This window comes from Choloepus didactylus, chromosome 3 (assembly GCF_015220235.1).
Source record: "Choloepus didactylus isolate mChoDid1 chromosome 3, mChoDid1.pri, whole genome shotgun sequence".
Lineage (NCBI taxonomy): Eukaryota > Metazoa > Chordata > Mammalia > Pilosa > Megalonychidae > Choloepus > Choloepus didactylus.
The window spans coordinates 74,994,555-75,022,188 of record NC_051309.1 but is presented as its reverse complement, the minus strand read 5'-3'; the positions used below and the strand labels follow the sequence as shown (position 1 = coordinate 75,022,188).

Below are 27,634 nucleotides of genomic sequence, written 5' to 3'. Positions count from 1 at the left end.
AGGCTGTCTATAGTGGCTGTTTTTGTTATTATTGTGATTGTCTCTGTACTCATCAATCATCCTTATTGTAAGCTCTTTGAAGGAAGGGACTGTATCCCCCATACCTAGCACAGTGCCTGGAACATTGGCAGATACTCAATAAATGTAATAAAAGAATGAACTTGATGAAAACTCAATGAAAGAATGAATGAATTGAATAAAATGTGTTAAAAAGTAGCAAAAGTGGGTGATAAGTATGCTTTCTTTACTTAAAATATGTATAAATAATAAGCACAATTCCTGATGTTCTTAGTGAGAAAAATTCTTTATTTAAAACAGGCCAGATGCTTTTTATGAGATTACACAAAATACAAATGAGAATTTTAAATAAAATACTCTACAATTGAGCATTTTAAATCTAATATATCAAACCCAGTAATACCAGTCAGAAGTTCTCCATCAATCCCCATTCAATAAAGTTTAAATGAAATAGCTTGTAATTTCTATGAATGTGTGTTTCTTTGCTTAGAGAGAAGTTTCAAAAGCAGTGTCACATTGCCTGGATATAACAGTGTCATGTTAGTAACAGAAATTCTCTAATGCCTAGGAGCAATATCAAGTGCAGAGACCCTTAGACTTGCTCTGATGTGATTTATAATATCTCTAAATCACAGAGACAAGCAACACATTTATTTCAATAAGAGAATGAAAGCAAGAAAAGCACCCACACTCTTTCTAGTCACTTTTGTTTATTAAAACATGCCTGGTGCTATTAATGCCTTTGATGCAGAAGATTAAGAAGTATTTTAGAATAAAGACACAGAATGCGGACAATGCCGGGTAGCTTGTGCATATAGAAATAGCCAATACCTCAAGGCTTTCGGGGCTCTTGGAAATGCCACCCATGCTGCATAACCCTGGGCTGCTGGACCTTGATTACCAGCATTGATGTTTGCTCAGTGTCTGGGGTCCCTGTGGAATCTGTGGTCACATCTTCTTGGATACCCGGTGGTGTGGTCACATCAGCATCATAGGTTCCAAAAGCATCAGCCAATCCAGGGGTCATTAGCGGTTCAGCAGCTACTGAGGTGGCCCTGGGGGCGGGTCCCCTGCTCTGCCCTGCAGGGCCCTTTGCCAGGCTGGAAATGTTGCCCTTAGGGAAAGCAAGAAGTCCTCCGTGGGCACCAGGTGGTACTTCTGGAAGGAGGGCTGGGTTTTCCAGCTTGGATGGGTTAGCCTCTGGAATGGGGAGCCTTGTGCCCCACCTTCTCCCTTCTCAGAGCCTTTGGTTCTGGTATCTGGGGAGTCAAATTCCAGAGTAAAGTCCTCACGCATGGCTGAATTGGGGAACATCCCTCCAAAGCCAGGCCTCATGCCTCCAAATCCTGGAAACATGGCGCTATAGGCCATGGGGCCTCCTCTGACTCCCTGGAAAAAAGTCATTCACCAAAAACACCGTTATCACTTACAACTATAAACATACCCTGCAATTATATCCAGTGAGATTCACCAAGACACCATAAAAACTATTAAAGAACAGGGAGTTGGCTGACAGCTTTGTGCATGCACATTTCTCATTAACTTTGAAATATAATGGAGAAGATTCTTTACTTTTCTGGGTAGGGGGAGGCCACTTCTGTCAATGGAAGATGGAGACTCTTCACCATGTCTGGTTGGAATGGTGGGAGGGCAGCAGCAGGAAAGAACCAAGATTACAGGGAGGAGTCAGATTGAATTCAATTTTAAGGAAACACTAAGCAGTTGAAACGGGTAATACCATCATGAAACAAACAAATTAACAAAATCTGAAATTCATGACTGAGTTTGTTTTGGGATATTTTGGAGGATCTTGTCAATGGCATTTCTCAGTATACCCCAAGTGAAGCCCCATGTAAGAATATTTCTAAGAAGAACATATAAGAAAAAGCTTGATTTCTCTGGAGGAACTGAAATATTTTATTCCTGTGGACAATTAGAATTCCAGAACTTGACATGTTTCTTTTTTTGCCTTTGCTACCAGAAATTTCAGAACTAAAATCATGAGTTATTTACAGCAATTGACTTGCACATCTGTATACTCATTTCCTTGCAATTCTGACACATTTTAATTGATACATTTAATTTTTATGTTATATTTATTGTGTGTATTTCATGAGCTATCACAATGTCTTTTGAGAATAAGGCAGAATATAAATACATTAATTATAATTATAAGATGGTAAAAAATATTTACTTGAATTTTGATTTTCAACCAGTTATGTAGATACAATACTCTTTCCTCTTACACTCCTCCTGGCTCTCCACTCTTCAGGTCTCAGCTTTCACATCATCTGTTCCAGGGATTCAACTGTGAACACCAGTCTGGACCAACTGTCCCTTCTCTCTTTCCTCTTTCTTCTCTTAGCTCTATTGTTACTTATATCACATGATTTTGGCATTATCTGCCCTTGCACGTATCTTGTCCATTGATTAGACTGTAAGCTCCTCGGGAACAAAAACCTTATCTTACTCTTCTTGCTTCCATGGTATCTTTTTATGTGTCCAGCATACAGTGGGCACTGAAAAGTATAGAGATGTGATTTTTCTTTCAGTGATAGCTTAATTTGATAGACTCTGTGGTTGATATGGTTTGTTAATCCAGTGTGGTTTTTGTTTTGTTTTGTGCTTTAACATCTGTACCAGGTGGAGATTTCTGAGGGAAAATGTCAAGTTGTCTGAGTCAGCTAACCTCAAATTTGAAACTGGCAATAATGCATGGATAATGGTAAAAATAATATTCTTTCATTGACTTATACATTTTGAATGTTACAATAATCAAATATTAAACTTGGTTAATTCACTGTTCTTTTTTGGTTTCTTAATTTTGAGGTCTGAATTACCGGCAATACTGTTGGATTTGTTGCTTTGAGGGGTTAAATGGTCTGAAAAGGAGTAGGAATTCTGTGCGAACCACATGTATCATTTTGGTTTGAGGTGTTTACAGTTCAGTGATGATGGCTATTATGAAGAGGATCATACATACCAGAGATGGGGCAAAATCATCGGGCTGTGCCTTATATAAGGGGAAATTTTACTTCCGGGCAGCATAACACAAAGAAGGACAAAGGGTTATCAACTAATGGGCATCACTGTCTTAACCTAATAGGCTTATGAGAGACTATTTTAAAGAAAAAATATGACTATCTCCTTGTATCCATTATCCAATGTATGAATTCTGAGGTTCTGTGGCAGTGCTCTCAAATTTAACTTTATACTCAAGAACGTCCGTCACTCAGAAATAACTTTACAAGAAACATGATGAAATCTCTGGATGCTGCATCAGAATCAAGCTTTTGGTTTTGGAGTGGGAACTTTGAGTCTTGTGCTCTCTATGCGGCTATCTTGAAGGCCAATGTCTTGCAGCAAGCAATCTGTGACATTTCTCCCCTGGCCACTATTTTAAGAAGAAAGGTTTGAAGACATTACTCACCACCATTTCTTCTGAGCTCATGATGTCAAATCTGGAAGGGGCATTCTGTTCAAAAAGAAACATTGCATCATATTATGAACTAGCTGCCTTCTGTTACTTTCTTAGCTACTCAAGACAATGTTAAAGACACTTAGTTTTCCCTCAGTCCTCAATAGTAATGCTGTGTCCACAGACAGAGTAAAGTGGAGGGGTGAGTGATTATTGAATAAATGTAGCCATTTGCATGTGTGTGTGTGCGTGTGTGTGTGTGTGTGTGTGTGTGTGTGTATGTGGTCACAATTATCCTGATGGGAAATGTGCCTCCTTGCCTTTTCAGTTGCTAATGTAGGCATTCAGAAAATATTTATTTGGAATCTATTGTGTGAGGTCAGGATTTTGTAATTTCAGCTCTTAGGAAACAATTAACTAAATAAGGCATTTAAAATAGAATATAGACTTACCAACTGATTTGCTTCATAGGACATGTAAAACATTCTTGGATAAAGCTAAATATAAGTACAATAGTGGTCACAAAATGCAGTTTCCAAAGGAAAAACTTTAAAGTCAATTGCAAACAGAGAAGTGGTATGAAAAAAAAACTTACTTCAGATTGCTTAGTTTGTGGCATTGGTCCCAGAGATATCAAACGGGCAGTTGGGAACATCTTTAAAAGTAGCAGAAAACCATAAGTAATTCATGTTTGGTATAACATAGGCAAATCCCCATATAATTAAATTCTAAGAGCTCTATGAAATACATTTTCAGATGGATTAATATGAAAAATAAGTATTTAATACCGAAGAAAACAAAGGAACCCATTATATTTCATATTCTTGGATAAATGGGGCAATTTTAGATTTTCACTCTTCTTTCTTGAAGTATTGGTATTTTTCCTAAGAAAGTGTATCATTGAGATCTGTTGAGATCTGTACAAGGTTGAGATCTGTACAAGTGTATCATTGAGAACTGTACAAGGTTGATGAAACTTGTGGACCAGAAAAATTCAGTTCTGGTAACTAAATCACAAACAAATACTGAAATTACCAACCAGTCAAAATAGACAAAGTGTACTGAACATGCTCTTATCATGTTTTATGGTTATAACTGAATTAGAATAAAATCTAAAATTAGTTTCCCTACTTTTCTCTCTTTTTATGTTTTGGGGGTACGACTATAGAGTCACATACTTTATGATTTACACTTTACAGTTGTGTTTTACTGAGATGACTCAAACGTACAGGCATGGAGACAAGGCCTGCCTGTTGTCACTTGCAGAGTAGGAAGAAATGAATTTTGGAATTGAAACATACCAGGTTTGAATCCTGACTCTGTCACTTAATTTTTGTGTAATCTGGAGCAAATTTTGTAACCTCTCAAAGTCTCAGTTTTCTCCTTTATATATATATATATAAAGATAATATCAACCTTTATCAGGTATAGTCAGAATGGTAAGGGGGAATGCTAAATACCTGCAACATACTAGCCAAATGGTACTTTCCTTTTCTGCCCATTGCTCTTTTCTCTAAGTTTTTACAAGGTACTTTCTGCATGGTTGTCTCTAGTCAGGCAGAGGGTTAATAAAACAAAATACTCTTTGCTGTGCTGAATTATCATTCACTCTTCTCAGTCCTTCCAACAATGAAAGAGACTGTGATAGAAAGCCTGATTTCTCTAGCCTGCCATTTCCTCTGAGCTTTTACAGGCCTATGTTTTACAGGCACAGGATATTTTAGAATCCATTCCCTTGTTCTTGATGGCAAAGGACAGGAATGGATATTTATGTTTAACCAAAAAAAAAAAAAAAAAAAAAAAGCAAACAAGTCCTGGATATGTCACATTTATTAAGAACATATTTGTATTTTTGTGCGTTTTGCCTGATGGTTTTGACTATTTAAATATGCCCTGCAAATTGGTTTTCTTTTATTAAGTTAGCAGAGGATCCTGGTCTGACTTGAGAGAAAGTCATTACCTCAGGCTTTGGTGGCTTTTCCCATGGTGCCCCCCGCTGCTGAATCGCTGGCATCTCTCCTTGCTGCGTGGGCGGCTGTCCCTGGTGAACTGGAGGGTGAAGTCCGCCCTTCTGGGCTGTGTCCAGGATGCCGGTTGCAACAGTGGGCTGGGGGGAAGGTTTCTGTCCCGGCTGTTGGGGCTTCAGGGACTGTTGTGATGGTGGAGGTGGGGGATGCACAGGCAAAGAATACTCATACTGCAGAGAAATTTAAAAAGAGGGCCAGGAAGGGACAGCTCATTCTACTGTGGCGCCTAGAATTTCTAAATCAAAAGGACTTGGGGAATTGGGATTTGGGGAAGGGGCTTAGAGGAGGTGTCTTGAGGCTACGTTTGTGTTAGAAGCACGGATTGACTCAGTCTTGTCAGTGTCTAGAACTCTAGTGTGTATCTACCTCGTTTGGGACCAGTACTGAACTTCCTGGTAGAGTGAGTCATTTCCTCTAGACTCCTAAAGCTGTCTGTATGTTTCTCTATTTTACCACTTTTCTCACTGGATTATAATTATTTGTTATAAGCCTTTGTTTTCAGTCAACTGAGAGAAAATCATTTGTCTTATTTGTCTTTATAAACCCAGGACCTTCCATAGCTTCTAACAAGTTCCTGGTACATGGTAGGTAGGTACTTACTATATTTTTTGAAAGAATAAAGTGCTATTAAATAGAATACCAATCAGATTCCTGCATCGTGGAGTTCATTTTGGAAACAATTAATCAAGTGGAGAAAAAATTACCATTAATGTAATTTTTTGTCGCACTAAATATGGCTCGTGGGTAAACCACCTGTTGTGGAAGGCCACCTGGAATCCAAAGTTCCTGTTAAAACAACAATATTTTGTTACTTTTTTTTTTTGAGGTTACCTATAATGAATGGCTTCATGTTGTTTTTAGGTAGTTGCAAGTTCCTCAAAGTGTGTGCCAGCCTCACAATAATCTGGCTCTCCTTTGCCTTGTCAATCACTGCCCACCTCTAAAGCCCTGTGGCATTTAGTATTTATATGTCACAGTTTAGCACCTTGTAAAATACTGGCTTCTTGTATCGTCCATTGGGCTTTGAAATTTCATGAGTGTTGGAACATTTCTTAAATGTCTTCGTTTTCACTTTCAATGTACATTTGGTTTATGTCTTTATTAGGCACCTAATAAATGAATAATATTAGCTGACTGATACATTTTTTGACTTCTGTAGGGTTCATGTATTTTAATCAGGGTGTTTGGCATCATTTGAAATATGCCTTATTTAGGAAATACTGATTAAAATGAGAATTGTTCAGGATATAGCCAGCTTCCATTCTGGGAATTTTCTGCTGTTATTGTTGATATCTTTAACATAAGTCTCTTACATATTGGAGGTCATATGTTTGTATTTGAAATAAATATGCAAATGGGTTGAAAATGTGGTCCATTAAAATTTTTCAAAGTACTAAAATAATTTAAAGCCTTTGGCTATTTGGTATTTGAATAATTTTATGTTAATTAGTATTACCTACCATGGCTAGTATATGATAACTTAGAGAAGGCAAGTAGGGGAAGATTTAAAAGCGTGAAGTTTCAAACATACTGATGTAAATAATTTACCTGTTGAGTTTCTTGTTCCGTTTGTTGCATCCATGGGAAAGAGGAATGTGGTGGGAGCAGAGCATGCATCCATAAAGAATTAAAAGATTTCCCAGAGCCAAATCTAGAAAACTAAAAACAAGTTTATGTTTCAATATTGGCTTAAGCTTGATTTTTCATTTCTCAAAAATCCACAAAAAGTGTAGAGACAGAAAAAAAGTAAGAGTGCTGTTGGCTAATTTACCATGGCTAAGTAAACCTTCTCTTTCAGTGAACTTACATTCCATTCTGAGCAGGCTACAATATTCCAATGTACGTGTATGACATTTAGTTTTTTAAGTATTCATCTTCTGGGCCATATAATAAAATTGTAGCACATGAAAGAATTTTTTTTTTTGCTAAATAAAATTCAGTATGGTTTTATTTTCCCCTGCTGTACTTCCCAGTATCTTATTTTGTTCTAGGCTATCTGGATTACTCATTTGTTCTTCCCATATTTAGGATATTGTCTATTCACAAACAAATTTTATTAATTACAATGCTGACTGCTAATATCACCACCACCACCACCACCACTCATACTTGCAATAAGAAATATTTGAAAATATGGTTACCTGTGGAAGCATGTTCATTCCCTGCAAACTTCCCAACCGTCTTATTTTCTAGCAAGAAAAAGAAATGAGTTAATATTTGCCATGCATGTTCCTTTTCTGTTGTGATTCTAAACTGATTTCTCAGCATATGGCACTATCAGCACAAGTTTGGGGTGAATAAATTTGAATAAAACAAAAGTAGATGCAAATCATCACTGAAAAGTAGTGATGTTAAATGTATAAGATAGCAGTTCTGCCATTGTTGTTATTGCAATTAAAATAGTGAGCTTGACTTTTATCATTAAATAAAACACAGAGAAAAAGTACCATTTAAGAGGGGGTCATACTGAAACATGGAAAAATGTTTCACTCAACTTAATTATCAATATGAGAGTGAGGCCATTGGTTTACTGAGCCTTTATTCCTCCATTAACTTTCCTTGCCTTTTACAAATTCACTCTGAGAAGGAATTTGGAAAAACACCAAACCAAACCAAAACATCCCAATTCCATCCCAAACATGAATGCCCTCAAAATGAAAATAAATATAAAAAATGGTAAAGCATCTGGATAGATTGTTAGGTAAGAATGCCCTCAATTCAACAGAAAGTCAATTCACTTTCCGTGGGAAGAGGTTTAGTGTCTTTTGGACTGACACTGCTACAGGGTGGAGGGTGAAGGGATCCCCACTGAAATTAGTTTCCATATGTGCAATAAGCACCTAGTACCTTCTTTAGTATATAGGTATTTGTTGCTTTCAGGATGTCTTACTAAAGGGGAAGGTTGTAAGGCCTTCTGTGAAAAAGTCATGATCTCATGAATATTTTTCTATTTATAACTGTCAATATTTTCTATTGGTATCTGTCACAATTTTCTGTTTTGCTGGGGGTTTCTAAACAGAGTATATATTAGTTTATGAGAATTGCAATAAGACAAGCTATGAGGCAGATATCACAGTACAATAGTAATGCTATTTACAGAAATTCTTATAACTAGATTTTATACAGTTAAGCTTTCTTTATTGGAATTTTATCATATAAGATTCTATATGAAGAAGGAACTAGAATAAAAACCATTTATATTCATTAAAGTGTTTTAATGAATGTAGTAATTACATTAGTATATTTTTCAATTTATTAGGTGTTAGTATTACTTTGATTCACATATAGATGGCATTCTACAAGTTAAACCATGTGAGAGTGTAAATTTGCAGGCTTTACAATTGCAGTAGGATTATAAGATGAGGCTTTAATAAATGTCATAAACTTCTCTAGAACAGCACAGGATGATAGCCACAGACTTCTAACTAGGAAAACTGAGAACACAACTCGTGTTTCTCCCTTATCAGGTACATACCAATATAAAGATCATATGTAAAAATCCTGATGGTACATACCTCAAGGCTCAAACTAGCCATGCCTGGTGTTCTGGGTTGCTGAGGAAACATATAAATAGAAATAAGAATCATTTTGAGTTCTCTTTGGTGAGAAAACTTCTTTAAATGTTCATTGGGAGTAAAAAGTCACCCCAATACATAAGGGCCAACTGAGAAGCCACCATGTTGTTATATTACTCGATTGACTTGAGTTTCTGGGTAGAATGAAGCAGAATTTAAATTTTTTGGGAATTTAGCATAACTTAATAATTTTGCTCCCGCATGAAGCATGCAGCTTTTATCTACGTCTTGATGGTATATTGCTTTAAAAGTTAAATTTTAGTTTAAAAGCTGGATTGAAAACAAATAAGAAGTAAAGTAAGGTAAAAAAATAGAAAATAAAACCAAGGGTACCTTATACTCTTAAAAACCATTACATAAAAAAACAAAGAGTACAAACTTGAAGTTGAATTTCACATGTATTTGACAAACTTACATGTTCTTGGTTTTCATATGTAAGCTATTTTCCTTTCTAAACAGTTTTATTAATATGCACAAATACCAGTGAAAAAGAAATGGAAAATGGAAGAGTGGAAATTAGAGTAAGCTAGATTTTGAAGCTTTCTGGTTCTTTCAGTATTCTTACTATGTGCGGTCAAGACTTGTAATGCCTTCCTTCCTCATTTCATCCACAAATATTTTTGGAGTGTCTACCAAATACATTGGGAATCTTTTTCATCTGTGAGTAAGAAATTCAGGGATATTCTCCTGAGCATATGTTATCCTTGCCCTACCCCCTACCCCCCTTACGTATAAGTAAAATCCCCACATTTGAGTCATGGTGCAAATTTCTCAAAATTATTCAGTTTTGGAAATGGATAGAATGAAGATGTTATAAATGTGTAGCAAAAGCTCCATGATTGAGAAAAAGGTTAGCTGTGTAGATAGAGAGAGTGATTGTGCGTATGTGTGAGGTGGGCAGATTGTTTAGGATTTCAGGAGGCCTCAAGAGCTGAGACCTCTTTCTCTGGATTGACCAGTACACAGATTATGCATTTTAGACAGATTCAGCTACTGGACAAAGCATACTTTGCTTTGCATGTGCTCTAAGTCATGAACTAAAGAACAATATTTACTTGGATATAAATAGCCAGGGGATACAGCTTCCATTTAGAAGTAAAAGGAACAGGCATCTGATTTGGCAGCAGTCAGTTGGCAATCATAAACAACTGTCCTGTTCTTCAGAATGACTGACTCAGGGGTGGACCATTAAAGGTTCAAGGAGCATCAAGATTTTAGACTGATAGTGGTTGGCTGAGGCAGCCCCTAATGTCATACAGAGGTAAGCTAGGTGGAGTCTCAATTTTTCTTTCATTTACAGTTCATGTTGAGTGATGGAACAGAAATTCTATTTTTGTTCATGGAATGAAAGTTTTCATCCATGTAACCAGTTTTTATCCTCTTTCTCCAAAACATTTAACTTTAAGGCACCCAAGTAGCTAACCTTTTCTTTCAATGAATTTAAATATTCTAAAGGTCATCTGAGGCTGACTGTGAGCTCCTCAAGATCAGAGACCATGTCTTAACTTACCTTTGTGTCCTCAAAGCTTAGCACATTGAGGGATAAATGTCTGGTGTTCAGTAAACATATAGCAGCTCAAAAAATTCTTTGTGAAAATAGAATTGCATGTTATTGGCCAGAGTAGTTCAGTGCTCAAAAGATTGTTTAAGTATTGGCATGAGGTCATTTCAATATTTGATGGAATGGACCAGGTGCGGTACTATAACATGCAATTAGGCCCACTGCAATGACATGTTTTGATTTAGGAAACTTTGGCATCCAGTCACACAATTTTGACCTTCTAAGGTAAATTTCTTGGTAATTAATAGCTTCAAAGGGAGTTGCCTAGCTCAGTTCTGTAATCATAGCAGTTTGGCTAATATTGTTCTTTTAAAAATGAATAAAATGAAATTTTCTACCCCCATATCAATTTCATAATAGTACCCAGTATTTGATAATGAAATTATGCCATGGCATTGTGGGGGCTTGCATACATCTTTTAAATTTGAATGAGTAGAATAAGGCTCAGAAATGGTCTTTGGACAATTTAAAATATCTTTTTGAATAGAAAAACTTTGTGTTTGGGTTTGACATATTGCTCTCTGAGAGTAAAGCTGAAGTCTCCGCACTTGTGCGGAAAATGGCTTCAAGTAGATCCACAGTGACTTTTGACTCATCAGGAACGAGCCACTGCATTAATTCAGCTGAGCCTGTGCATGGACTCCCAGTCAACTTCCCTTCAGTGTTGTTTGGTGTCCAAGAATCAGGAGTCTCTTCAAGGGCATACTCTAGAATACTCTGACTTACCGGTACTGCAAAACTCATTCCCAAGAGGCACAGCATTAGTATCAAGTCTTTCATTTTGAAAAGCAGGATCTAAAACAGAATTGGGGTGGAGAATTAAAATCAGATGCATTTTTGTTTTGGAATAGTTGAAAGATAATATTTTAAATGAGCCTATCTGCTTTCCCAAAAATAAACGTTAAAAAAATATATATTGCTAAACAACTGATTTGAATTTTATTGCTGAACATATCATTTGCTTGAACTGAAGTGAAATAAAAAAATCAGCTAAGCACTTTGTTTATGGAGTTATGACTTAAATGACATCTAAGAACAACCTCCATGCTGTGTTCCATTTAGTAAAATGAATAATGAATTTTTAAATCTACTTCACTAAATGAAATATTTCTACTGAGTATCATCACAGGAGTTTATACTTTGTTTATCCTCCAGAGCAAATTTTGAAATGCTTTATGTAATACAAACAACAATCATGTCATAACAAACCTTTATTTGTAGATATATAGGTTATATCATTCTATATTTGGGTTATTTAGGTAGCCATGCAAAAATTTCATCTTTCTCAAATAAGACTGAATTGAATATTTTAATCTCCTTTGATTCTAGTGTAAAATGCATCCTAAAATGGAGTTTTTCTCATGTTTCCAAAATGGCTTTACTCTTTAAATTTATTCTATGATTTCAAAAGACTCTTTTCTCTTACATCAATGGAGATTTGCGTAGCCAAGAAATTTGCTTGTCTTCTAACAATTTTCTAAATTAGGTATTGTCACTAATAATCACAAATATTCAAAACAAAAAGTCCTTAATAAGTTTTTTTTTTTTTTTTCTGAGCCAGATGAGTATTAGTCATGTCTGTTCTAGAACATGCTTATGGCTTACAATAAGCTATTATTCAGCTTCTGGTGATAAATGAAGATAAGTCCTCTTTATAAAAGGTGCCTGGAGATAGGAAAAAAGAACTTACAGGAAGCACATGTAAATAATAAAATCACATTTTACCTTCAATGCTGACGTGCACTGGGCTCTCACGGCCTGGTGATAACAATCAAGGTAATATTAAATAAAGGAGATTTAAATTTTTTCTGGACGGTGCCTGGGACTCGCTCTGGATCTCTTACTCAGGGAAGATTTGAAAACTTTATTTAAAGTGCCAATCCACCAATCACAGTGAAGCAAAATGGAGGAAAAAACCTCAGCTCCTGCCATTAGCCCACACCCTTTTATTGCATGCAAGGATATTTGCCTGGCAGAGTCTCATTATTTTTAATTGTAACTCAGCCCCTATATTTATTCAGAGAACTCGATTGCAGGGAAAACAGTCAAGGGATAATGGATATAGGCAATCATTTTGGTGAGCTGGGCAGGAATATATGTTAAAAAGGAGGAAAACAAGCTATTATCCATTTTGTGCAAGTTTTAATTTGAGATAAAGCTAGTGGCCAGCATTCTTAAGATTTTCACTCTCATGTTTTTTTGCGGTAAAAGTAGCCTCCCTTCTCCCCTTCCTCTGCCTCCACCCCTAGTCTAGAAAGGAACAGTTTAATGGGCTTGAAAGACACGGTGAAATGTTAGATGGATAATGAATGTGTTTTTTCCCCCCTCAGTATTTCCTAGATATTTTCACATTGGCGATAATAGATTAGAAATAGCTGAGCTTTTGTGAAAAATTTCCCTAGGGCCCTTGGGGTCAACCTCCCTGTGTGTCTTTTGTAGGGGAAGGGTATAAATCAGAACTCCCTCCATGAGTCAATCAAATTAATGGGTGCAACTCTCAGTTCACTCTTTAGATAGGCAGGCCCATTTCCAGGCCTATAGTATCAAGTCAGATTTGCAAGTTGTATTTGGGTCACTTAAAAGTCTAACATCAACATGGATGAATTTTCCTTCATGAACAGATAAGAATGTGGATTAATCTTAAGACTGTAACTTTGTAACCAGATAAACCCCCTTTATAAAAGCCAAAAAAAAAAAAAAAAAAGAAAAAAAAAAGAATGTGGATTAAGCATTAGCTGCTTTTGTTATTTATCTGCCCTAAAGGTGTGATTTCAGTTACGGCAGGAATAACCATTTAAGATTTGTTTTTTAGGATAAATCAGTACACTCTTTAAGGATCTTGCCAATTACAGGGAACACTGAGGAAGCTGGTATTTGGGGCAAAGATATGTCCGTACCCAAGGGTAGGCCTACAAGCTTCCAATGACGTTTTCTTAGAAGCTGTCCCAGAAAAATTCCTTTCCCGATTGATGACAGAATTATCTTTAGAATAAAAGTTAAGAATGTGAATGTGTTTTATAAATAGAAAAACATTACTGAAAAGAAGAGTATTATCATTTTTGGCTTCTCCCTTGCTCTCTCTCTTTCTCTCTTTATGCCAGCTCTGGTGCTTGATTAAATCTTTTGATCTCTGTGAGCCCTAGTTTCTTCCTCTGTAACACAAAAATAATCACTTAGAACCACAGACCTGTTTTGAAGATTAAATGGGTTAATGAAGATGCAGCAGCAGGCATACAGTTGGTGCTCAATAAAAGGGTTGATTGGCCTTTTGGTGGGATACACTGCATGAAACATGGGACCACAAAGACACTGTGTGGGTATGTGTGTGTGTGTTCGTGAGAGTGAGTGTATGTGTGTTGTAGTCGTAGGGGTGCTGATGGTTATGTCCTTGTCCCAGGATGATGGAGGAGGGGCCCGATGGAAGACGTTTTCTCTGCATGGAGGCTGGTGATGAATCCATGGGATTGACTTCCCAGTTGACTGCTGAAGTGGGAAATGCAGGGGTAGAATGTCTCTGATAGTTGATGAACATGATCATGACATGCTAATCATAATGTTTTGACAGGATTCATTTGTTCTCCCTTGTCATATCCCAAATATCCAATATATCATTAAAAAAAACAAAAACCTTCCTTTTTCTAATGTCCTTCATACATAATCCTGGATTATCATCTTTCAGATGTTTCTTTCCTCTCCAGTATTCTGCATACCAACACCAAACCTATCTTCCTAAAATACTTGTTTTAGCATTTCACTGCCCCATTCAAACACTTTTTAAGGATTTCTAAAGCTATAATGCCAAGTTCATACCTTTTGACCAGGCAGTCAACTTAGCATTTTTTCACCTTTCCAATTTTATCTTCTATTTTATGTGAGGCACCGTGCATTAATATAGTGATAATGATGGTTGTAATCAGTTGAAGTGCATTTCATTTTGCATCTAATAATCAGTTTTTCAACCTTGGTTTAAATGTTGCATACTACTGGTAAACTTAGTAAATAATATCTACCTATATATCTATATCTATATCTATATATATCTGTGAAAAGGGTTTTAATTACAGACAAATCTGGAAATGAGTGTCTGTAGTGAGCATGGGTATTAAGGAAGTTTCTGAAGCTGAAGGAAATCATGTTATGTTGATCAAGACTAGCTGCATAAAGAACAACCAGAGCACCAATCAGAAACAAAACAAAACAAAAACCTTATGGCCAGAGTACAGCAAAAATACAAAAACAAAAGCAAAAACAAAACTCAGAGTGATAGAAGATCTGAGTCACTTGAGGGTTCCCATGCCACAGAAAAAGTTATAAAGAAACATCTAGAGAAAGAAGAGCCAGAGAAGAGTGTGAGGAGATGGAGCACAGCTGCTTAAACCTCCGCTCTGACACTTTCTGTTTGTGTGACATGGGGCAAGCTCTTCGGCCTTTCCAAGTCATAGTATTTTAGTCTTTGAAGTGTAACCTACTATGGTCAGCACTGATTAAATGTGATTTAAATTTTACAATGAATATGAAGTGTGGAACATACTATCTGGTATATAGAATATGTTCAATGAACATGAGTTGTTACCATTGTTGTTGAAATAGAGACACATGTATGTTAGAAATCTGCTTCAAATTGAATATGGGCCTTGGCTGTGCCTATTCCAGCCACCAAAGGCAATTATTACCACTAACTAGTGTATAAAGTGTAGGAATGCTTTTTATTGTTTGTGGGCATGTAGAGTCCATGCTATAAAACCTGGACTTTGATTTTTGCTTTCTTTTGACATGTTATCCTTTTCAATCTTTTACCCTAGCCTGTTTTGTTTATTCACTTTGCCCCAGAATATGCCATGGCTTTTTCTTTCCTGGGTTTTGCTTGAGTCTTTCTCTCTCCCTAGGCTCTTTCCTCACCTCTTCATAACTGGTTTTTCAAAGTCCTACTCAAATTTTTTCATCTTTTGTGGCTCTTTTTCTCATAATTCTACTCCACTGAATTCCTTCTCTGAATTCTGAATATTTGTATCAGTTATTTGGCAATCATTTATACACTACATTGTGACAACTTGCTGATTATAGGTCTGTGCCAGTTTGAATGTATTATGTCCCCCAAAATGCCATTATCTTTGATGCAGTAGGCAGGAAACATATTGGTGTTGATTGGGTTGGAGACTTTTGAGTGGATGTTTCCGTGGAGATGTGATCACTAAACTGTGGCTGAGACCTTTCTTTGGATAATTTCCATGGAGGTGTGGCCCTGCCCATTCAGCATGGGCCTTGATTAGTTTACTGGAGCACTATACAAGCTCAGACAGAAGGAGCAAGCTTGTCACAGCCAAGAGGGACACTTAGAAGAATGCACAGAAGCTGAGAGAGTAGCTGCAGATAAGAGGCAGTTTGAAGACGGTCGTTGAAAGCAGACTCTTGCTCCAGAGAATCTTAGAGAGGACAAATGCCCCAAGAGCAACTACGAGTGACATTTTTGAGGAACTGCAGCCTAGAGAGGAACATTCTGGGAGAAAGCCATTTTGAAACCAGAACTCTGGAGCAGACGCCAGCCATGTGCCTTCCCAGCTAACAGAGGTTTTCCAGACACCATTGGCCATCCTCCAGTGAAGGTACCCGATTGTTGATGTGTTACCTTGGACACTTTATGGCCTTAAGACTGTAGCTGTGTAACCAAATCAACCCCCTTTTATAAAAGCCAATCAGTCTTTGGTGTTTTGCATTCTAGCAGCATTAGCAAGCTAGAACAAGGTCTTTAACATTTTACTTTGTATGTGGTCTTCTAACCTTTTTAATATGGTTTCATTTATTTCCAACCATATAATTAGCTATTATGATGTATTGACTGTGAGAGTACTTTCTGTGGGATGGCAATATTTTGAGTGTTTTACATATATGAATTTATTTAATCTTACCAAGAACTTTATGAAGAGGGTACTGTTATCCCCATTTAAAATATTTTATAAAACTGAACTATAAAGAGGTGAAGTAAATTGCCTGTAGTGACACAGCCAGAAAGTGGTGGAACCAGAATTTAAACTCAGACATCTGCCTCCAGAACCCTTGCTCTTATCCATTATGTCAAAATAAATCAATTACCTAGTGGCAAATGATGTGGACCAATCAATTATTAACAGATGCAAAGGGGTATAAGGATTTATCAGATATTTACCAAAGCAGGAAGAAACACAACATAGTTAATGAACCATGCAAGAAATCAATGGTAATTTAATTGAAAAGCACATGTAATATGAAGAGGCATAATCCCACATGGATTAACTGCCAAAATAAGAATGCTACAGAGCAATGATTCTTAATCAGGGACAATTTTGCCCCCCCCCCCCCCCCGAAATTCTTGGAAATGTCTTGGCATATTTTTGTCACAGTTTAGGGGGAGGATTATGTTACAGCAACTAGTGGGTACAGATACTGCTAAACATCCTACAATACACAAGGTATTTCCATACAACACAAAATTATCCAGCTCCAAATATCAACAATGCTGAGGTTGAGAATCCCTGCTATAGAAGAAGAATGTAAAAATTTCAGAGAAGTCCTGAGGGGCATTACCGCCAATTATGAAGAGACCAGATTCAAGCTGGGCCTTGAAGGAAGGATGAGATTCAATGAGCTGCTCAATCAGTAGTTATTGATTGATGAATGGATGATTCTCTCTCTTTTAAATATTCCAGGGAAGGAGTCTGATGAAGTGTCATCCATTAAACTTCAGTAGAAGGAAACAAAGGCCCAGATTTTGGCTATGGCAGGGGAAGGTCAATTTTTAAAGCTTCCATTGAATGATAGAAAAATAAAAGGAATAAAACAGGTTTCATGGAATCCTACAGCAAAGTCTGCTGTATCTAATTATAGTAGCTTATTTTTGCTGACCATTTACTGTGTGCCAACTGCTGTGCTTTATATTTGTTACCTTATTTCGCCTCTACAAACCACCTGTGAGATAAGCAATGTGAAACCCTGTTTTAGGAAGGGGACTAATATCCTGCAGAGTTAGTAAGTAACATAGCTGGGCTCAAACCCTAAAGACCATGTTCTTGACCAGTAGGCCCCATTGACTGTTACCATTTAGAGCGATTTATAGAGCCCGTTATCATGCTAGTTTAGGATGTTTATATTTGATTTCTAATTCTTATGAAAAATGGATAATAAAACCTATTTCTATAGGAACATATAGTCCTATAGCACAGGAGGAAAATTCAAATTATTTCTGCCTATTAATAGGACAAGTAAAGCTACTTTGTAAACTGGAGACAATAGTAGAAAGTATTATTTTTTATTCTTTGTATTTATTTTTAAATTAAGAACAAGAATCAGAAAAATAGCATAGTAATGATGATGTTAATGATGTAAATATAAAAGAAAGAAATTATACAGGATTTTACTATTTTACAAACTTTTTAAATTTTTTGTTTTCTCTTATAGTACGTATTCATGTCAAGTTCATATTTTGCATAGTTATAATTGTGGTGTAAGTAAAATTTTGTATTGGACTTTATATACTCAACCATTATATCATAAATATGTAGCTAGAGGGTTACAGATTATATTTTTATTAAGTTAATGCTCCAAATTCTTATTTTTTTGACCATGTGGTTGTTTCTAATTTTTCAACATGAATATTCTAATTAGCAAGGATTATAAAAAGATTTATATATTTTGAATTATTTTCTTAATATTGTTTACCAGGAATATGATTTCTCACTAAAGGTTCCGCATATTTTTATGACTTTAGATAACTTTTGCTGAATTGTCCCTGTTTATACATTACCAACAATTTGTGTATACCAGTTTCACCACAACTTGATGGAATTTGTAAGTCTAACTAAAAAAAATTTTTTTCGGAATTTTACAGGTTTGATATACTACTTCATCGTTTTAATTTATATTTATTTGGTCATTATCAAGGCTAAATAATTTCCTCACATATTTATTTCTTAATTTATATCCATTAGTTGTAAACTGTTCTTGTTTTGCTTATTAGTCCCAGGAAAAATGATTTTCTTAACAATTTGTATGTGTTCTCTTTTTATCATTGAGCATATATTATAAAACATTTTACATAACATACAAATTAATCTCTTCTCATACTTGATGCAAATGTTTGACAGACATTTTAAAAAGTGTAAATTAAATAAAAGTAAAATTAAATGCCTTACATGAAAGAAGGCTTTATATTTCAAAGCAATTTCTTATATAGAAAACTTTGTATGTACTTACTGGAGTCAGTTTAAGCTTATTTTCTGCCTCTCTTTACCTTTCTTTGCATTCATGGATTTGTAAGTCACATACTTGGAAACTCTTTTAATGAACAAATTTGGCATTGATCCTTTACAAACAAGGAAGTTTGCAGCAGAAATATGTGTAATAGACATAGTAGTTCTTATCAGCTGAATAAAAAAACAACTTGTTGTTTTGTATGTTTAAATGCTGGTGTAGGTCTTTAGAAAGTGCTTTAGGCAAAACTGACTCAGCCAAAACTTATTTCTCTCCAGGATTATTACCTGCCAGTTGATAACCACAGAAAACCCACATCAGAAGGATGTTTGGAAGAATCATAGCCAATATAGAATCATGTCAGCTCTTCACATCCACACTGGTCTTGAATGATGACATCAGAGCCGGGTTCACGGTAGAAATGGTATTTGGCTTTTGCCCCTGCCCATGAGCAGTCTCTGGTGTAGATCATTGGTATGCAAGTTGGGAGACATGTCCTGCACAAGTCACTTAACTCCTGTGTTAGTTAAAGAGCATTTATTAAAAGATGGCTATAAAGTAGGCACTGGAGATATGAAAATGAACAAAACAGACAAAAATCCCTTATGGAGCTCCCCTATTAGTGGAGGAAACAGATAATAAACAAAGTAAATAAGTAAAATCTATAGTGTGAAAAGTGCCGAGGAGAAAAATTTACGTAGGAGAAGGGGATAGAAATTGCTGGGCCTAAATATTGAAATTTTAGGTAAGATGGCCATGAAAAGCCTCAATGTGAAGGGGATATCTGGATAAAGACCTGAAGGAAGTGAGGGGGAAGGCCATGTGGATACCTGGAGAAGTGTATTCCAGGCAGAGGAAACAGCAGGTATGCAGAGAGATTGTTCCAGAAGTATTGAAGATCTGTTAAGGAGACCCTTGTGGTTGGTGAGGATTGAATGAGAGAAAGTTGTAGGAGATGAAATTACGTAGGACTCATAGGTCATGGTAAGGACTTTGGCTTTTACTCTGAGGCAGGATGCCATTGGAGGGCTTTGAACAGAGAAGGGACATGATCTGAGTTAATATTTTAGTTGGACCACTCTGGCCATGTTCTAGAGACTGAAGGAGGCCAAAGGCAGAATCACAAAGACGAGTTAGCAATAATCCAGGAAAAAGATTATAGTAGCTTGGGCCAGGATGGTAGCAGTGCAAGTGGTGGATTCTGGATATTTTTCAAGATAAAACTGGAAGAATTTGCTGATGGAGTATATGTGGCATGTGAGAGAAAGAAAAAAAGTCAAGAATGGCATATTTATCAAGTACATTTATACTTCACAAATTTGGATGTCATTTACTTTTAAATGCAGCTATCTAGAACATATTCAAGAACTCAGAAATAAGGAAAAGTCCCTTCAATTCACCAAAATAGAGCACAGAGTGCTAAATCTCATGCACTTGACTCATCAGAGACTTAGTTCCTCTTTATTCTTATCTGAGTTACAATTTAAATAAATGTCATTTTTATCACTTTCATATCATAAGATATTGGAAACAACACATTGGAAGCAAAAGAAGAATATTTCCAGATTTAGAAACATTTATAGTCACCAGAAATAATAGCTGATATCAAGGACAAAGATAAAAAACAAACAAAATAAAAGCAACATAAAAAACAGACAGCCAGAGGACACTTGGTATAGAATCTAACATTTCACACTGTTTTGGAAGCTTCTGTTACATAGAAATGGGTGTTTGCAATGGTCATTGTGTCATTCAATTTAGGCTAGATTATGTTTTATATCTTTTACTCAAGGAAGCATAACGGTAAAATTATAGTTTTGCTTCTAAAAAAAATGAAATGTGTTTGATTTCCTTATACTCATCAGTTTCTAGGGCAAGCATAGGCAATGTTCTGACAGATGCACAGAGTTTTGGTCCTAAATTATGATCTCTTTTTTCACTCTGGTAAACTGGCTTAAAAGTCCAGAAAAAGTGTGGAGTTTCTTTTTACTCAAGTTTCTTTTAAAATTGGAACTAAAGCAGGCCCAATCAATGAACTCCCCATTTTCTTTTTCTGGAGGCCTATCTTGACAATATTCCAAAGGTCTACAGATAACCCCAAAAGCTTGCAATAAACCCCAAAGCCTTCTAAGAACAAATTCCTTCAAATCTTTCAGTTTTAAGTGAATAACTATGAACTAAAAAGCCAAAACAATTTCTAAGAAACCTCTAACTTCAAAGCTTTTTTTTTCTACAAACCTCTCCAGCCTGGCAATCTGCAGCTCTACCCCTTCCACTCAGACCATACCCCAAAGCCTTGAGCTGTCTGCTCACCAAGGCAAGATGGTGAGAAGGGTGGGCCTCTAGCAGCTCTGTCTTCCTTGGATAGTGGTGTGGCTCCCTCCTTTCTAATCTTCAGTCTTGCCTTCCACAAGGTCTGCATTCTTAATATGGACCTTTTCCCCTACTCCACATCTTCTCCACTTGCTTTTCTGCTTCCTAGAACTCCTTTCTAAGTAATTTGGGATGAGTGGGGTAGGAAGTGGGTCAAGTGTAAAGTTTGTTTTTCTGGAAAATTCACTTATGTGGAATAGCTCCTTCTTTGATAAACCAAATGAATGGAGCATTGTTGGTTACATATTGTATAATAAGACTTAAATGTTTCACATGATTTCTTCTTTTAGATTAAATTTTATCACTGAAAAATAAGTGCCAGCCATTTCTGGATGGATCTGAATTATATGAGGAATTTGTATTGCGACTGTGAGACATTGCATTTCAGAATTTATAAAATATTAGGCTAAACATAGTTGAATAGGTTTCTTTGGAAATGTCTTAACCATGAGAGTCCCAGGGATAAAGAGTTTGGAGGATTTTATTGAATTTTAGGTAGAGCAAGATAATGTTTGTTTGATGTAAAAATCAAGGACTCTAAACAAATTGTTCTGCAAATGTAAGAACTTCTTCCAGAAGGCACCAGGATTTCTTATTCAGGCAAGCTGAAGATCTTGTCAGCATAGTTCTCCTTCTCTTGTCTCAGCACTTCTGGCTGGAACAAAGAAGTGCAGAGAAGTACAAAATTGCAAAAAAAAAAAAAAAAAAAAAAACAGAGGAAGAACAGATGATGAAGTGTTAGCATTTGCTCTTCAAGCCAGCAGGATATATTTATCCCTGATTGGTTGTTCTGTGCTTTCCAGGCTATAATAAAATCCAACATAGAAGAAAAAGGGTAGGGAAGGACTATTTATTAGTCTACTACTTTAACTCTATCCCTGGTGCTTTCTCTATGTTTTCACATTTATTCCTCACAAAACCTCCAGGAGGCATTTATTATTATGATCCCTGATGTTTGCATATGGAAATGAAGCTCAAAGAACTTTCACAACTTGCTCAAAGCTATGCAGGCAGTTAAACTGTAGGACCAAATTTCCAATCCAAGTCTGGGTCCAAAGTCCACCGTTCTCCAGATGTAAGGCTGAAAAAGAGGCTGCAGAGCAGCATCAGGGAAGAAACCCCGTCTCCCTCCTTGCCTCCCTGAAGAAGCCTTGCAGAGAAGCAGCTGGAGTGGTGAACTCCCACACTTATATTATCAGTCTGTTCTTCCCAAAGTATGCTCTGAGAAGCACTACTAGCTACTTGAGATGCTCCTTGCAAAAAAGATTCTTTGGTTAAGTACCTGGCAAACTTCGCATTCTATGTCCCCGAGCATATTACCGGCTCTGGAAAACCCCATGGTAAAGAAACCTAAAAACTCATCCCCAGTTTTCTCCAATCTCTGTGGTCAGGGACTGTCACTTACCTTCTGAATCTCCAGAGCCCAGCCATAGTAGGGCTCAATATGTGTGAAATAAATGGCTTAATCAATACATGAATAAAGGCTAGTGCTCACTCTAACCGCTCCAGACAGAGCCGGGGTGATCTCTCTCAGACTTCTGCTTACTCAAGGCCTAAGAGGGAAGATCCTTCACCCTTCAGTATCTTGTGTAAGGACATTTAAGCCACTGCTTCATATATGAGACTTGACTATTCCTCACACTGTATTGGAGGAAGATGGGATGGGAAAGAGAAAGTAACTTTCATTAAGTGTCTGCTAAATAATAGACAACGGATAGACACTTTTTCTAAAGACAAAGCCTTTATCAACTCAGCCTTCTAAAGTGAATATTAGTGTCCCCGTCTTTAGAGATTACAAAAGAGTTCAGAGAGGTTAAGGCCAAAGATATATACTGATAAGTGCATCAGGAGTCAGTCTGACTTCAAAACTCTTACATGCTCTATGCCCTACATCATATTGCCTCCTAGGTAGGACACTGGATTTGAATGAATTAATATCATATAGATATTAATTCATAATTGCTATTAAAATGGAAGGAAGCCCTATGACTTGACTCAATTACTTTCATTTTGGTAGTAGACTCCTCTATATCCTTTTTTTTCTTTTCCTTCTTTAAACCAAATAAATAAATTTCTACCATTCTTAAGTCTGGATTTGCTAGTTAAAGCACGAGTGCCCTGCATGTGTATATGTTGTGTTACCATGTTGCTTTTTAAAGATACCATCTCCTTGCTCATTTCTTAGCTGAATTTGATTGTTTGTACCAGTCTGTCAAAGGCAAAAAACTTACTGATTTATTTTGGAAGAGCTGGTCAGAACTGACAGTCTCTGATTAAAGACCTGAACCAACTTGTAGAAAATCAGTTGATGCTTAACCTACATTTCTGTCTGATAGGCAATGTCTGAAGGCGCCCATAGGGGTAATTATCCAGTGAAAATATAGACCAGGAAAACCAACAAATGAGTAGACTGTCTTTCCTCTAAAAACCAAAGAAATGAATCATTAGCAGAAAGACAACAGTAAAATCAGCACACACTAAATTTTAGAGTTTTCATGAATCAATTATGAGATCAGTTCAAACCAGAGAAGCATTTTAAAGGGCATAACCAAAAAATATTTGTGTAATAAATAGTTAAGGAATTAGAAAATGTAAATTTGCCAAGTACTTTCATTTCTCTACATGAGTCATATAGAAATGTGATGGCTAATAATGACTTTAAATGGTATAAAACAGTGAATAACTAATATTAATGAGCTCTTATTATGTGCTGAGTGTATATTAAGCACTTGGCTTGCATTATCATGCATTATTTAAGACTTTGAAGTTCTGGCAAACAGGGCCTGTCCTTCTGCATGCTAATTATGGGTGAAGCTGGAGAGTGACCACTCCTTTGAGCAGTGAGAGCATCCTCCTTATTTTTCCCCATACCTGGCTGGCTTCATTCATTTATATTACTTGCCTTTTCTGGATAAGCATTTTAGTTGTGTTGCCTGCTTTAAAGTTTAAGTGTCCTTCACTATAGTGTGCAGAATAAGTATGGCTAAATTTTCTTCCCATTCTCTCACAGACCATTCTGTGGCTTACACTGTTATAACTTTTAAGCACAGAAATATGCTTCTTAATTAATGAAAGCAAAACAGGAACAGACGCATTTCCAGGCCTCATGGGAGCTGATGTCATTCAAGACCTTGTAATTGCTCCGGTAATCTGCCAGCAGCTCCATGACTGAGCAGGAACGGTAGCCTTTTCCTCTAGCGGAAGTCAGTCTTAGAGAGACACAGTTATTCTGTTCCTGCTTTAAATGATTCAGCAGCTACTAACTCACTCTTCCTAACTTTCCAGTTAAATGTCCTGAGAGAGAGGACCTAACTGATTTAACTAGTCACCGATCCATATAGGAAGCCTGGATTTGGACAGAGCTTTTGTGCCAGTCCACCTCATAGGCTGTTGACCTGGAAAAGTACCCATTCCTAATCCAGTCAGATGTGGCCAGGGAGGTAGAGTGAAATGGTATGAGGCATGGTTAAGGAAACTTCTGGGAGGGATCTTGGCCTGGGAAGCATTTTGAAACTTCTAGAATGGGGTTACGACTGCCAGATACATTTCTTGGTTTGTCCAGTATACATTTCTTGATACAATGGTAGTATTAAAAAAAAAAGTCAAAATCAGACAACTATTTTATTAATTTATAACAAGCAGCAGAGCACTCTCTTGTCCAACTACCCATGATCATTATTATCTTCCCATAGAAAGACCTACACTGAAAGCTAAATCATAATCACACAATTCTTTATGAATACAGATAGTAAGTAGCAAAAGTCTCAGTTAGCTTGACACATGTAGCTCATGATTGAATGGACTTGCCCCTGGGCCTAGAATACATGGAGATCCTCAGCTACAGCCTCCTGCATCTTTCTTATACTAGTGATAGCCTTATAAATGGGGTCTGAATTTTGAAGGTTCATTGGACAAGGATTCTTCAGTAGGAGGTGTTTGGCTAGAAACACAAGTATTTGTTTCTGTAAGTCTCCTTCTTCTAAGGATGGTATTTTTTTGTTGTTTTAAACTAAAGAATTGCTAACATTTTTCAAAATGAAAGTATTTTATTATTTTTTACTATAAAATTGTTAGATGGTCCTTCTTGGTACTTCCAGTCCCAAGTCCTTGCCCAGCCCAGCCCAATCTCTGGTTGTTTACTGTGCCACTGTTGTCGTGGGACTTGAGGTACAGTGGTCCACATGCAAATTATTCTCTCCCTAGGATTGTGTTGTGACCACAGCCAAAGTTGGAATTCTAGGGTTGCCTCGGATGGTGAGACCAATGTGGAGCTCCTGGAGTGCATGGAGGAGAGTGCACTGGAGGGAGAGGCCCACTGGCATCTTCTCACTCACATCCAGTATTATAGGATTGGGGTTCTCAAAGAATGGCCTGGGGATACCTGGGGTCCCAAGACCCTTTTCAGGGGTCCTGAGGTCAAAACTATTTTTACAATATACCAAGTTGTTATTTGCCCTTTGCACTCTCATTCTCTCTTCAGTGCACAGCCGAGTTTTCCAGAGGCTGCATGATGTGCGAGAAAACAATAGAATCCAGCTAGGTTCTACTAAGCCAGGCATTAAAGAGATTTACAAATATGTAAAAATAATGCCACTTTTCTTATTAAATTTTTGTTTTGTTTAGAAATCTATATTTTTTACATAAAAATATTTTTTTAGCCTGAGAAGAGTTATTTATTTCTAGTTTAAAGTAGCTAATAAAATATTTTAAAAATTTTTCTTAATTTTAATCCATAAAGCCCTTTTGGGTTTCTTAAGAGTATAAAGATGCTCTGAGAGCAAAAAGTGTGGGAAACTCTACAGTAGAGCATTTTTAAAAACTATTGGTACAATTAAAAAACTAAAAACTTGTTTATGTTAAATGATCCTAATTTTGTGAAATCACAGACATGTTGATATATAGAAAAAAGACTGGGAAGAAATATGCTAAAAAACAACAATCTTTCTTAAGATTATGAATAATTTAGATTTTGAATATTTATATCTTTATTTCCAAAATTTCTATAATGATTGTGAATTATTTTATTATTAAAATAATGCATTAGGTATTTAAAATAAAGCACATTATGAATCTGTGGTAATACATATATAGTAAAATGAATTAGAATAAACTCCTTTAGACATTAAGGGTTATTTCCAACTCTACAGAAATTTAGTCCTTGAATATAATTCCTCCCATTTTCAAAAGAGGATAACAAGCTTTCTTACTCCAGGAAAGGCTTAATCGTTTTCTTTATTTCTATTGTCTTTCAGAACTCTTTCAAAGAATTCTCTGTGGAGAAAAGTTCTGCAGAGAAATGAAATTTAGGCATGAAGTCAGAACAGAAGTGACAGTGTGAATCTGAAGGTAAAATTTGGAAACCTCTATTCTGGAATTTCCAATATCTCAGTGACTTTAATTGCATTTGTTCCTATTAAATTGCTGTAATCAATTATAATCTGCAGTTATAATTTACATAAATTGCTAGAATCTATAATCTGCAGTAATATACAGTTAATTCAGAATCCTCATCATCCTGGTCATTTGTAAACAGCTACTCTATGATTTCTGTAGTCAGTTTGCTCTGAGCTGAGAACACAAAGGTTACTAATCATGTTTCCTTTTCTAAAGGATCTAACAGTCTGTGAAAGAGTCAGATGTAAAGAACTAATTAAAAAGTGTGATAAGTATAATAGTAGAAGGATGTGTCAAGAATGATGTCACCATATAAAGTTTAGCAGTTGGTTTATTTACTTGACCAGAATTTACTGAGCTTTAATATTGTGAAGAGTAGAGTGCTAGGGGATATAAGGCATGGCATATAATTTTCCCTTCTAGAAGCACAGTCTGTTTGGAGAGACAATTGTGTGCATACGTACACACACTCAGGATCAGCAGTGGTATTTCAAGGCAGTGTGAAATTAAGTGCTAAATATTTATAGTAAATAGAGCCAAAGGATTTCAGAGAAGAGACCTCAGAGGCGGGATCAATTGTAAAAGCCCAATTGCAAAGCACCTTGACTGAACCTTGAGGAGCAGACAAGGCTGCAGGATGGAGAGGAGAGAGGAAGTGTGTATTAGTTAGGGTTCTCTAGGGAAACAGAATCAACAAGAGATATCTATATATATAAGATTTTATTAAAGTGTCTCATGCAACTGTGGGTACATGAGTCCAAATTCTGTAGGGCAGGCAGCAAACTGGCAACTCCAATGAAGATGTTCAATGAATTTCTCAGGCAGAGAACTGGCAACTTTGATGAATATGTTTGATGAACTCCTCAGGAAACGCTTTGCTGGTTAGCTGAAGAAGTGAAGGTCCTCTATCTGTCTCACTTAAAAGTTTTCAACAAATTGGATTAAAGCCAGCTGATTGCATTCTCTCATTGTGGAAGACAAGCTCTTTGTTGATGTAATCAGTCACAGCTGCAGCCAATTGACTGATGATTTAATAAACCAGCTT

The 27,634-nt window shown here is 36.5% G+C and overlaps 1 protein-coding gene across 1 annotated transcript; it reads right to left on the bottom strand.

Moving 5' to 3' along the window:
• Positions 1-850: 850 nt before the first annotated feature.
• Positions 851-14,486, bottom strand: AMBN (ameloblastin). The gene is given in 12 exon segments (XM_037831440.1): positions 851-1,224; positions 1,227-1,407; positions 3,449-3,493; positions 3,889-3,933; positions 4,032-4,091; positions 4,414-4,443; positions 5,397-5,633; positions 7,012-7,122; positions 7,605-7,652; positions 8,979-9,028; positions 11,325-11,394; positions 14,445-14,486. Coding segments are annotated over 12 exon segments (1,293 nt in total).
• Positions 14,487-27,634: the final 13,148 nt, after the last annotated feature.